The sequence below is a fragment of the Tauraco erythrolophus genome, chromosome 9 (genome assembly GCF_009769465.1).
Source record: "Tauraco erythrolophus isolate bTauEry1 chromosome 9, bTauEry1.pri, whole genome shotgun sequence".
In the NCBI taxonomy this organism is placed as follows: domain Eukaryota; kingdom Metazoa; phylum Chordata; class Aves; order Musophagiformes; family Musophagidae; genus Tauraco; species Tauraco erythrolophus.
In genome coordinates this window covers 12736479-12749686 of record NC_141473.1, presented here as the reverse complement: position 1 = coordinate 12749686, position 13208 = coordinate 12736479, and the positions used below count along the sequence as shown (strand labels likewise).

At 41.3% G+C, this 13208-nt stretch overlaps 1 protein-coding gene across 1 annotated transcript in view; it reads right to left on the bottom strand.

Annotated features, from left to right (window-relative positions):
• The window catches only part of SORCS1 (sortilin related VPS10 domain containing receptor 1), a 302649-nt gene that overhangs the window by 35865 nt on the left and 253576 nt on the right, over positions 1-13208 (bottom strand). Inside the window, exons 17-18 of the mRNA XM_086616954.1 lie at positions 5706-5819; positions 4910-5081 (exon numbers count right to left, since the gene is read on the bottom strand). Of these exons, the coding sequence (XP_086473080.1) occupies positions 4910-5081; positions 5706-5819 (286 nt within the window). The remainder of the gene's footprint in view (positions 1-4909; positions 5082-5705; positions 5820-13208) is intronic.

Sequence of the window (13208 nt, the reverse complement as noted above, 5' to 3'; positions counted from 1 at the left end):
CAAATGACAGTGCTGAGGTGGGAAATGCTAATAGCACTGTCCCCCTACCAGGGTCCCCAAGCTCATTAAATGTACCTGAGACACAATGTACCTTGTACAGCCATTTATTAACATTATCATTACAGAAAACCATAGTGGTCTTTAGGAAATTCAGGGCTCCATTTGTACATTCACATGGTAAGTGAGGGGTTTCTAGCCTTATGAGCGTTCTGCACAAAAATGAAAGGCACGGAGGGCATCAGGGAGAAAGCAAAGCTCTGTTTTCAAACGAGGGAATAAAAAAACCCAGAAAGGTTAAGTTTCTTACTCAAGGTCATGCAGAAAGAGCTCAGAGTGTGGTTCAGGAATGAGTTCAGATTGCCTGAATTCTAGCCCATGGCCTGAACTGTAGAAACAAATGAGCTTTCCCCACACATTAGTCTAATCCAAACATCATATAGCAGCAGCAAGCAGTCAAAAGCAAGCCAAAATCTACTCCCAGTGGAGTGACTTTGTCAAGTGAGAACTGAGGCAGACCTAGAATGTCAAAGACTTTTGGCTGTCATTTTATCAAGATAAAAAATAAATTAGAGGAGGCAGTTTCTCAGTGAATTATCTGTAATGAAACAGCCAAAGCCCTGAACCTTTCTGCTCTGAATGTCTTTACCGTCCATTTCCTCAGCAAAGACGTATGAGCAATCAGATGAAACAAGTTTGAAAACCATTGTGTTGAACAGCGTTGCTCTGGAGGCTGCAGCTTTCAGTGTCTCTGCTGAAGCAGTACAGCAAGCACAAGTGTCTGATGTTCATACTAATAACTCAAACACACAAATAACAATTGGGTTTGTGACAGGCAGGAGACCTACATGACCATGTGATGAGGAAGGCATGCGGAAACAACATCCACTTAATAAAATTCCTCTATTTTCTACAACAAAGCAGCAAAATATGTCAGGGACATTGGGTTAAAGAACTTCAGTAGGAAAACGGCTTTGTAATTTTTGGTTTTAGGTTTCTTTTGTTGCTGTGCAATAATAAAGTAAGGACTCAGATTGTTTAGGCTGAGAAACAACTCTGTTACTGAATGCTGCAGCGTGAGAGGTACCAGCCATGGGTCTGTGCACACAGCCCAGGCCAGGTCAAAGGATTGACCTTTAAGCTGGCAGCACTTTGAGGCAATAGGAAAATTCACTTTTAAGCATAACTAGTTTTCTCCTGTGCTGCCGTTTATTGACAGAGATGCTGTTGCTATTCTGCTTAGCTCAATGGAAATTTAAGAGCAAAATTACCAGCGTAAGCATAGTACTCTGCTTATTAAAAACTTCCACAATGCTTTGTACAATGGGACATATGCTAATTATAAAAGGAAATATTGGTGCTTCTTGGCTGCTGTCACCCAGTTAGAATATCATGATGATTATACCCAGATTAATAGGAGAACTAACCTGGAAAAACCTTTCCAATAACAGCACCAAAGATATTCAGTGCAGGGTGACTTTGCAAGCAGTTTTTAAGAAGTCATACAGAATTCCTAAAAGGTGACAAGAAAATTAAACCACTTTGGAAAGCATTCTTACATTTAGATCATTTAAATATGAGTTGATGGTTGGTTTTGCTTTTAATTATATTTATATGCTGCCAGGTAAAAAATGCTTCAAAGGAAAATTTAATGGGAGTCAGGATTGGAGAAACTGGGCTGTAATCTCAGCTCTCAGAAATCATCAATGCTCTACACACTGCTGGTTTTGGTGCCTGCACCCTCTTCACTTGCACAGACTTCAGTGATTATTTTCCTTTTGTGTGTTCTTCAATAGCAGAACACTTCTGAATGCCTTGTCCTTGTTTCCAGATATGTTCTACTGACATTCTGTCATTGTCAGAATGACACAGTCCTGGCCCTCAGCACCAGTACAGGCACAAGCAGGCTCTACAAGCAACCCCTGCACTGTGCTTCCTGCTTCTGAATCTCACACCTGAGTGAAAACAGTTTTTTACTGCCACCATTTGCCTCTCCCCTCTTAGCAAACCCCTCCGCTACAGAGATGCAGTGACTTTTTAGTGCCTCCAGTGAGTCTGTCTCTGCAGTTCATTCTTCTTTTCAGACCCAGGTGGGTCCTTAGATGAGCAGAAAGCCCTAGAAAGACAATAGGAGTACAAATCTCAAACGAACTCTTGTAACTTGGCTCACCAGCTTCTTATAGCTCCCCCCCAAACCCCGCAGGTCAAGTGAAATATAGGCATGAAAAAAGAGAGCTGGGAAGCTGTGGTGTACGGAACAGCTCTGCAGATCTGAAGGCTTCAAAGAATCTGTCTCAGAGGGATACAGGAGATGTTAAGATGCAAAGGGACGACAACATAAGCAAAGGCTACTGGTTTTTTTCCATCCTATGAGATACTAACTGTGACACAAACTAAAGGAAGAGTCCCTATCAGGGTGAAGCATTTAAAAATACTGACCACCACTCCAGGGGGCAAGGGTTGAATAGGACACGCTTTCTTGATATGCCATCAGGAAAAACTGCACATGCATACACAGACATATCCAGTCTTTTTTAAGTTGCCTGATGCCTTCTCTTCAGCAAAAATGGAGTGGTACAGATTTTGTGGATGCTGAACATCCTGGAACGTACTATGCTGCATACCTGCACAGGACAGAACTAAACTGAAAATGGCAAGTTCTTGTTTCGTGATATCTTTGCCTCGCTTGCCAGGGAAAGAAACTTCCATTTGAGAAGTGGGGTTGGACTAAACAATATCCAGATATCCCTTTCAACCTCAATTATTCTGAGATTCTGTGAAATCAGTATCTATTCCATAAAAGTGTGCTTGTTCTTTTGCGGAGTTTCTTTATCATACCACTTTTAGAGTGAGTGGTATGATATTTGTTATTGAAACAGTTAATTTGGTAAACGCTTTAGAGTATATACAATTATGCTGTTATAACTACAGTCTATTCTCCTATAGCTTGCACATAGCTGGGAAAATTTTCTTCTTTAATATTTCTTTCACTGCAAAATCAGCCCAAAGTCATTGTCAGATTGGCTCAAATTCACCCAAAAGTTTTGTTGGTTGCTCTCTAAACTCTTTATATTAACAAATCTAGGAGCAGGAAGTCAAGATTCACCTAGCAGGGAGCGTAATCAGAAAGGCTGAAGGTTGATCAATACTGTTTCAGCCCTCAGAGCAAGTCCTAACCTTGTCCTTATCAGATATATTGAAAGAAGAGCCCCCTTTAGATCTCCTCAGAAGCTGACTCACTCATCAGAACATACTCCCTGAAACACAGCACGAAAAAGACACCATCTCCTAATGGAGAAAGTCTTGCTTCTAGACTCTGGGTAATACTGAAGTAAGGTTATCAAAAAAAGATGAGAATCAACAGAAAAGACAGAACAATTCACAGCAGATCACTGTATGACAGAGTGGTCAGGGCACTCTTACAGGATATGTGAGGTGAAACACTCATGGAAGGAGGAGTAGGATGCTTATCCTGAGTTTCCCACACTGTGGGTGACTGTCTCTCTGACTACTGGTATAATTCTTTGAGAGTTTTGCGACTGACTTCTCAGATTACCGATGTCCTCCTCTCAATTTGTTTTAAAACTTTTCTGAGAATAGAAATGTGATAGAATGAACACTTTTTGGAGGGTATATAACAACACCTTTCTTCATTTATTTTTTTTTAATTTATTTTAAAAGCCTGAAGACTTTGAATCTCATTTTGAACTTTTTATTCTCATCTTTAAACACAGACATCAATAATTTATCCAGATGAAATTATATGTTCATACTGTTATGACAGCATCTACAGTACAAATGTTGTACGACTGTCACTTCTGAAATAAAAGTGACCATGTTTTGGAGAAAATGAACATTCAGGTCAAACAGCTGCTTCAGGTTAGATATGATTTATTATATGTTATTGCCTTTACGCATCAGAACACCTGTTTGCTGGTGAAGCATCAATAATAAAGCTATAAAAACCCCAACACACCTCCTACAAAACTCAGCTCCAGAGGTCAGCCTCATTTCTCTTTCCTCACTAGAGATGGCATTTACTATGGAGACAGTCAGAAGTAATTTCCATGAATAGTCTAAGCTGTAAAGAGATGTACATTGTGCCTTAATGTAAAAGCATAGTTGTTTTAGAATTTATTGGCCAGCTACACAGGAAAAAGGGTAGAAGTTTAAAGAAATCTAACTGAATTAGGGAAAAAGAGAAAATAGTTAATTTGTGAATGGTATTATTTGGGAGCCTACAATTAAACAGAGATAAAGAAGTGCTGAGAGAAAAAACAGGTGAAAAAGATTGTAAACCATTTTTTTTTTTCCTAAGAATTCAGAAACGGAGGGAGCAGAACAGTGAAATACCAAGTTAAGTTACAGATGTAACAAAATCATAGGCTCTGATTAGGGTCTGAATCAGCTTCACATTTGCACTGAATTTCAGACTTAATGCTGCTGCTGACATCTGGAGATCTCATCCACAAACACCTAAACGATATGTATCAACTTGTGTGATGAGGACAGATTTTCATATGTACTTCCAGCCACGTTTGGTTGAAAGTCAGTGGCAAGTAAAAATGAAAATTCAGTTTCAAACACAGCAAGAATTCAAAAGCACAGGTAAGGCTGGGCGTTAGGATTCAAACCTGCTCTCTCCAGTTCTACTGTGAAATTCTCAAACCAGATCAGTTCACAGTTTTTATCAACTTCTCCTAGCCATTACCCTATGCAACACAATAAACTTTCAGTCACATAATCTCCATACATCATCCTTTTTTGAGCATACTCCACCTTAGCTACATTGTGGAGCTAACTGAATTCGTCCCACACTCTCTTGGTTTACCACTTTACAAATTTTGGCTGGCATGAATCAGATTCAAATACATCCAGGGGACCTGGGATGCTACATAAAAATCGAGCTTACCTCTTCCAGCTGCACCAAGAAAGTGACATTGTGTCCTTGCTCAGCTGTCAGTTTGCCATCAGATGTGATTATACGAAGGCCCTGCGGGGCTTTGCCAGGACATTGCTGTGGTTTTGCTGTGTACCGTTCTCTTACACCATCCGTGCAGTTATTAGAAACAACCTTCCGGTATCTGCAAAGGAAAAGAGTTGTGAGGCAACTCTCTTTAAAGATGCAACCCTCGAGAGCTACAAAAATAAGAAAGTCAAAGAAAAAAAGCAAATTCTGCCTAATTTTACGTGTATAAAATGCCAAAACACAGCTTGAGTTCCTTTATTCGCTTGCATCATAAATGAAGTTTGAGTTAGTATCTTAACTTAAACTCCATTTACCATTGACTTCCAAGAGGGTCAAAGAATAATCAGCATTCAAGCTAGCTGCCCCTTTATTACTTCAGTTCACATACACATCAGTTTCATCTCTTTCCTTGAATTTGTTTCCACCATTTCTGCCTCACCCGATCCCACAGGATTTTAACAGGAGTTTTTTCAGAGACATTAATGATTTGGCCTTTGTTTTACAGTTCCCCCCGCACCCACCAAGTTTATTTAAGGCATCATTTTTCAGGGAAAAGTCTGGAGCATACATGATGGAGATACGGAGGGCGAGACTGCGTACCCTAACAAACTCAGTGAAGAAAAGATCCCAAGGGCTTCAGCCGGCTTTGAGACACCTATAGTAAATGCAATCTATAGTTGTCATTGTGTTAAAATCCACAGGGGTGCTCTAGCTAAATAAAGTTTGGTGTGCCACTTACCCAGTGCTGTTGAGATAACTCTGTCCAAGGCTACAGTCTTTTGACAAGGAAGATGGGTTATACCAAAATGCTGGTAAACACTGCCCATTGCTGTGACGTTCATATCCATAATCACTGTTTTAGTATTAAAAGAAACAGACACATAAAAAAACCCCAAAAGAATACAGTTATTAGTTCATGCTCTCTGCTACTGATACAAGTTTTGATTTTCCTCAATCTGTTTACTAGGATTTCTGATTCTTTTATTGATATAATAACAAATTTTTCATCCCATTTTGGCTTTGTTTTGTGGGGTAGAGTTACCTTCCATACATGCCAGTATAAATAAGCTGAACCAGACCAGGTAGTTGATGAGCTACTGCATCATCTGTTCTCCCTCCACAGAGTAACAGTGCTTCTCAGGTTCAACTCTAGATTCAAACATAATAAAAGCTAGAGATCTAAGCTAAGTTCAATCACTGCTCTCTCAGTCATCTCTTAGAAAACTGAAGTGCTAAACAGTCAATTGTATTTGGAAACTACATCACATGAGCTGTAGAGGAAAATTTACAGCCCTGAGAGAGCCCTCAGCTGAAGGTATTAACAGTGCATTTGGTAACGGAAAAGACAGCTGCAATCTTCAGTTCTGTTTTTGTTTGGAAGAGGAAATACTGTCAAAGATCATGTGTTAGAAACAATGAGTCAAACTGTAAACTTTTGTCCTGATTTGGGTTTAGCTATGACTAAATTTGCTTTGGTTCCACTAAAAATAAACAACAGTTCAAATTGGTTTTGATTCCAGGTAAACAAAGACTCTATAAAAATTGTTATCGTGGAACCAATAAACAAACAAAAAACCTCTTCAATCAGTATTCTGTTCACATGTGGGTTTACTGTCCAGCCACTGAGTAATGAGGACTGTTTGGTTGGAAAATCATTCCTTTTCCTAAGCTTTCTCCATAGCCCATAACAGATAAGTTAATGGGATGCCATATCTGAGAACTGCTATACAGAGTCCACCAGCTCCATTCCAATATTCCAATTGCAACATGATTCTTGATCTTAAAATGGTACTTCTTTGAAAAGTACATATTTGCTTATTATCTTTAATGTCTTGGTATCAAGTAGCCTGATATTCTAAGAAAAGAGGATAAGGGCAGCATTAGATTATATGATTAAAGGCTCATCTCTGTATAAGTAAAGAAGCAGAGAGAAGAAACAGGAGGCAGAGGAACCCAAATAACCTGGTTAAGGCCAGTGGAGCCCATACCCCAGCTCTTCCCAGGGCTGTCACAGGACAGTCATCAGCCCACGGCCAAGGTGAGACATACCAGATTGTCAGCAGAAGAGGCTCTCCCCAGATGACTTTGCAGATCACTGAGTGGGCTACTGCACACAGAGGTACAGAGCTCATTAAGCCATGCCAGGGAAGAGCATCTTGCACCTCCATTTCTATTTTCCCGGGTGAGAGGCTATCTGTTCTGTGTGTGTGTGGTGGTGTAAGTATCAGCAACTGGACTCAGATCACAGGGGTCCAACGTGCCTGCACTTCCAGCAACTGGAGTGACTATAATGTGTGTATATTGTGCAGGTGAACACCGAGTCAGACAAGCCAGCGAGCAGGACAAAAGACTTGGGAGCTAGGTGATGATGTGGTCATAAGTCTGGCTGGATACAAGGTCCATGAATTGGTGATTGCAGAGACCAAGAGCTCTGGGGGAATGGCTACTGGTATAAAGCCATATAGGTCTGGACCTGCTTGTAAGACCTGTTACGTGTGTGTATGTCTATGCATGAGGCAACTGGGGATGTCCAGTTGTCAGCAACTGGGGAGACAAGGCATCCAGGGGCGAGATACTGGACAGATCTGGGTGTCTAAGACCAGATACTGGTGAGATCAATGTTGCATGTATGTTTACAGTGCACATATTTTCCACAAATGAGATTTTAGCTTGGACAACCAGAGAAGGTGTTGCTGTTTAGCCCAGCCAGCAGCTAAGTGACCATGCGGTTGCTTACTCACTCCCCTGCCTCAGTGGGGTGGAGAGGAGAAAAATGTAACAAAAGGCCTGAGGGTCAAGATAAGAACAGGGAGAGATCACCCATCAACCATGACCCTGGGCAAAACAGACTCTGCTTAGGGATAAAACAATTTAATTCACTATCTGTTACTTTAGAGTGGACAATGAGAAACAAAGCCAGATCTTAAAAACACCTACCCCCTACTACTCCCTTCTTCCCAGCTCTATCTCCTCCTCCCCCCTCTATAGCGGCACAGGGGGATGGGGAATGGGGGTTACAGGTTCGTTTGTCACACACTTTCTGCTGCTCCTTCCTCTTCAGTGGGAGGACTACTTCCACTCTTCCCCTGCTCTAACGTGTGGTCACTTCTCACAGGAGAGAGCTCCCCACAAACTTCTCCAATGTGAGTCCTTCCTGTGGAATCCAGTCCTTACCCATCAGACTGTTCCAGCATAGGATTTTCCCCACAGAGTTATGGCTTCTTAAAGCACAGCCACTCGCCCTGGTGTGGGGTCCCTTACACGATTTACAGATGCATCTCTGCTCCACTGTTAATCTCCAGCAGCATTCAGTCCTTTGCCACAGGATACAGTCCTCTATGAATTCCTTCAGGAATAGGCATCTCTGCTCCAGCGTGGGGCTCTCCAAGCCATGCCATCACGGCCATCTCCAGGTGAGTGGTGGTGGCCCAGTGTAGGCAGCTGTCTGCCCATGGGGCCAGCCCCCACCTCCTCCCTCTCTCCACTGTAGGTCCAGCCTGGTTTGGGTTCCTTTGTCCCCTTCTTAAATAGGGCATTTGCAGAGGTGCTGACTGGTTCGGCCCTGGCCTGAGGTGGAGTGGAAGGATCTGACCAGGACAGAGACTGGTCCAGCCAGGGAAACAACTCAGCTCCTAACAGGGGCTACTCCTGCAGCCCCTCCACTGCTACCAAAACCCCACCGCATAAAGCCGGCACAGAGGGGAACAGGATGAGGCAACTGGTGTTTATGTGAGCGCTGTGTTTGCTGTTTGTGCTGATCTGTGTCGCCAGCCATGTACGTATGCATATATGTACTCTGCGTACATGCACATGTGTGCCCATCAGGATCAAACGCTCAGACTTGCTACTGCCTGGCTCAGGCGACACGGAGCTGCGCCAGCCTCACCTCTATTGGGCTACTGGATTCAGCATCTCCTAACAGGCAGCACTGCGATCCACAATATTTGTAGAACAATATTAACAATAACAACAAGAATGTTTAACATTTTTTCAAATGTTTTTTTCTTTCTGGACCAAAGCATGATGTCTTAAAACAAAAATTTAATGGACCACTATTAAACAATTTTAAGAAGTTTGGTACTGATCTAAGATATGAGACAAGGAAAAAAGGAGAGACTATTTTCTAAGTTGTTTTTGTTAGAATTCTTGTACTCATTATCAAAAGCAGGACATTGAGAACAATTTTGTCACTGCTTTTTACTCCTACCTGCAACCTTTCCTTTTGAATCAAGAAAAAATAATGTTTTGAGGTAATCTAAAGAAGGAGAAATTAAAAAGATGACATTAAGCAAAAGAAAATTAAAGCTGCATATCACTTGGGAAAACTCCTAAACATCTATTAGACTGCACTACTGTTCCAAAGGAACATTTTGGCAGCTGCGATGCTTGGGATATCTACAAGTAATTCAGAACATACTCTAGGAAACAGCAATGAAGTAGATGACCTAAATGGTCTTTTCCTCAGTTTTTTGATTGAATTTTCATCAACGTATTTACTCAGATGCTAGTGACTGAATGTTGCTTAATTGCTTTGGAAGCATGAGCCAGTCGATTCTCCCATTGCCATGTGCTTCTCTAATCATCCTTGTTGGAATAAGAACACTATAGCTGTGGAATACATTTTGTAATGAAGAATAACACCATTCTGATTTGCTTAGAGAAAACAAATATTTACTTACAAGTGGGACTCCAGTATTTTTGTAATTCATTTGTCAACAGTCTACAGCACTGTATTCCTAAGTTATCATGTGTTACTCTAATTAAAAAGCTGTAACATTGTACACACACAATTCTGTAATCAGTTTAGGTGAAAACAAAACAAAATAATACAGTGAAATCTGCCTCAGAGGGGATCAGTACCCACAGTCCAATTTGATGCAGTAGTAGCAGTCTGGGATTTCTTACTATATACACATCTAGACTCATGCTATAATTTTGGTTCCCATTAGTACCTGCACGTCTGGACAAGCCAAGCTTGACTTAACTAGGTCTGATTATACTTGGATCATATTTCTCAAAGTCAAGAGATCTTAGTATTTTCTACAGCAGCTATAGTTCCAAGCACAGAAGTTTCACAGTGTCATTTTCAGGCTTGCAAATCGTCTGACTCATTAAAGCCCTACAGAAATATCATCCCAGTAAATGACATGAATTGCTGTTCCATCTCTCTCTACAGATGCACCAGCCGCCCGTTCACCTCCGCAGTCTTGGAATCTAATGAATTCCTTGGCTACAAGCTGGTGCATGCAGAACACTGATGCTGACAACAAATTGCTGCCTACAATTTGGCACAACAGGCTTTGTAGCAATCAACAAGCATCAGCATCAATTGGATTGCCATAGCACGAGCCAGTATAGGAAAATCTGGAGACAGGGAAGGTATCAGCTTTAGACTGCAATCAGCTAGCTGAGTCATTGCCTGGTAACTGGGAATTGGAATTTGCATATATTGATGATATTTTGTGCCTGCCTGAAAAGAACTCAGGTGAAATAGATAATGTATCTATCAAAACAGAGTGGAGCATTTACCAGCAGGTACTGTTTTATCAGTATGAAGCAGCCTATCACCTGGCTGTCACTGACGATGGTTTTATCCTGGCTACCTTTACTGGTTTAAACTGGAATCCTATTTGTCTTTGTCAAGTAGGATTGCAAGTCCTTCTCTGCAATTAGAGACAGATATGAACTAATTCCAGAAGTTCTGTATCTGTGCTCAAAGCTCATAGTAAATTCTCCTAAGATTATTTGCAGCACATTTAATAATCAAAGGAAAAGAAATCCCTTAAGGAAGTTAATAGTTTGAATACAGACCTTATAAACATACTGTCATGGAAGAACTGTAAATCCACATGAAATTATTAAGATCCCACTGTTTTAAGACATAGAAATAATCACTTAAGTCAGATGAGCGATTGGCATGCTCATACCTTCTAAAAATCAAGACATGACTTAACGTGTAACCACAGGACTTCCTTAACACTAACAGCTTCATCTTAAGGTTAGCTATGCCAGAAACAGAAAATGCTACTTGTAGTTTTGTATGCTGTTCTTTGCAAACGTTTCAGACATTAAAAGGGCTGGAATAGGGGAATCTGTGATTATAGTCACGTTTGTTCTACAGTTTCCAAAAGCCCTTGACAAAATGACTGTGGCCACAGCCATGGTAAAGTCTTACCACCTTTTTTTTTTTTTTAATTAAATATCAGTGTCTAATACTGAAGTACAGTGTATGTGTAGATTTCTGTTAAAGGCGAGCTGTGTTTTCTTCCCAGTACACTACAGGATCTGACATGAGATTTATCTCGGAGAAGGATGGATTCAGCTGCAGTTTGAATTATGGATCTATGAAGGTAAACGATTACAATTGCATCGCAGTAATGTGGAGCACAAGCCATACCAGCTTATGTTAAGGACCTAGAATTCCCAGAATCTTTCCAGTAAATCCATGCTTGGTTGATATCTAGGCCCCTAAAATGCAGAGATGCACTGTAGACTTTGTATAGTGAATCTTTACTTTCCACAAGCGTTCAAAATGAACTAAAAATTCATTCAAAATTACTATTCATTAACTAAACAAGCCTATCTCAATGATAAGGCAAATTTAGTGCAAATGTGTAATTCAGAACTGGCATTTGCGTGATCATCTGAACTCAAGGGTGATAACACATGAAGCCAACAGATTCTAATCACATTCAGTATCTGCCTTCTGCCTCCCCGTGGTTTGTCAGGACAGTTTCCCATGACGCAGGACTCTGACATTTTAGCATAAGAACTAAACCCAGCCGGCAGCTCTGTAATTTAAGTGCCAGACAATAAAAAAGAGCCAGCCCGATCCTTGCTGATATCACCAGTGAAATAAATAGGCCCGATTGCTCCTTTGCACATCTCTGGCTATCCAAAGTCGCCAGCACCAGCGTCAGCAGGCTCGTGCTTCCCATGAAGGTGTGAGATACGGGAATACTGCTAGGAGAAGCTCTCACAATTAATGACAGTGGTTTCAGAGGGAGGACTGACAGTGCAAGACTTAACTCAGAGTTTCTATTAAATGACCTGGGAGCCAGGTAGCTGAGGGATGAACACCACCAAAGATTTCCATCTGTGTCTAGGAGGTGTTTCTACTGAAGAGATATCGCTGTAATAATGCTCAAACGGCAGGAAGGAACACAATGTAAGGAAACCGGGTAAATTAATGCTTTAATAACACGCAAGTAACGGTGTCATCCATTTACCCAAATCAATTAAATGAAGAAGGACAATCTCGTTTCTAGGCCGTTGCTAGGACAGATTTGCCGAGGGCTTCTGCACAGTTCCTTTCCCGCTATTCCTGAAGCACGATTGCCCTCTGGCTGTGAGCCTCAGCCCCTGCACGAAGCACAAATACCTGCTGCTTCAGCCCTGTCCTCAGCTAATTTTGGTTGTAGCCCATGATAAGAGATGTCTACTGTCAGAGAGTTCAGGTTCCCAAGGCTAGAGAAACTGCAGTCATTCCTAATGTCACTCAGTTTTGTTGCTGTGTGAAACAATAAACAAACGTGCCCTTTTCTCTGGAAAAGAACCACCATAGGCTGAATACAGATTTGAAATGAACCTGGAGTTCTGTGATATTACCAGAAGAAAAACACATTATAAAATCTTTGTGTCTTTTATAACTGGCATTTCTTTCCCCTGAACTGATAAAAAAGGCACTCACAGGATTATCGGCAATAACACCTGCCCCCTACATCTCCACTTTACCTGACCACACAGATATATTTTTTTTTTACTCCAGGCTCTGATAAGCTTAGCTAATAAGATTTTCTCCGTACAAATTCAGTGGTTAAACAGCAAAGTAAGTCCTACTCTGATGAGGCAGGGATTGTTGTCGTCTTTAACTCTATATACAAGTCTGGGTCCTGCAACCACTGATGTTAATGCAAAAAGCTGCCCAGTTTATTTCAAGATTGCAAAATCAAGTGTAGTCAGCTAAGGGGCTTCTCCCTGCCTGGGGGATACATGTCCCCTTCAATGGCCTTCAGTAAACAGCCCTGCCCAGCAAAAAAAAGAGAAATAGGGAATTCAAAAGTACTGCTGAAATGTCATGAGTGAGGATGATGAAAACGCTTCCTCCTTTTGCAGGAAGAACCCCACAAACGACAATCTTCCACAGCAAGAATTCATTCACCGATTTTCCTCCAGATGCCTCTTTGCAGGGCCAGCTGTTGCAGGGCGTATTGCAGTGAAGCCTAGTGCAGAGTTCAGCAAG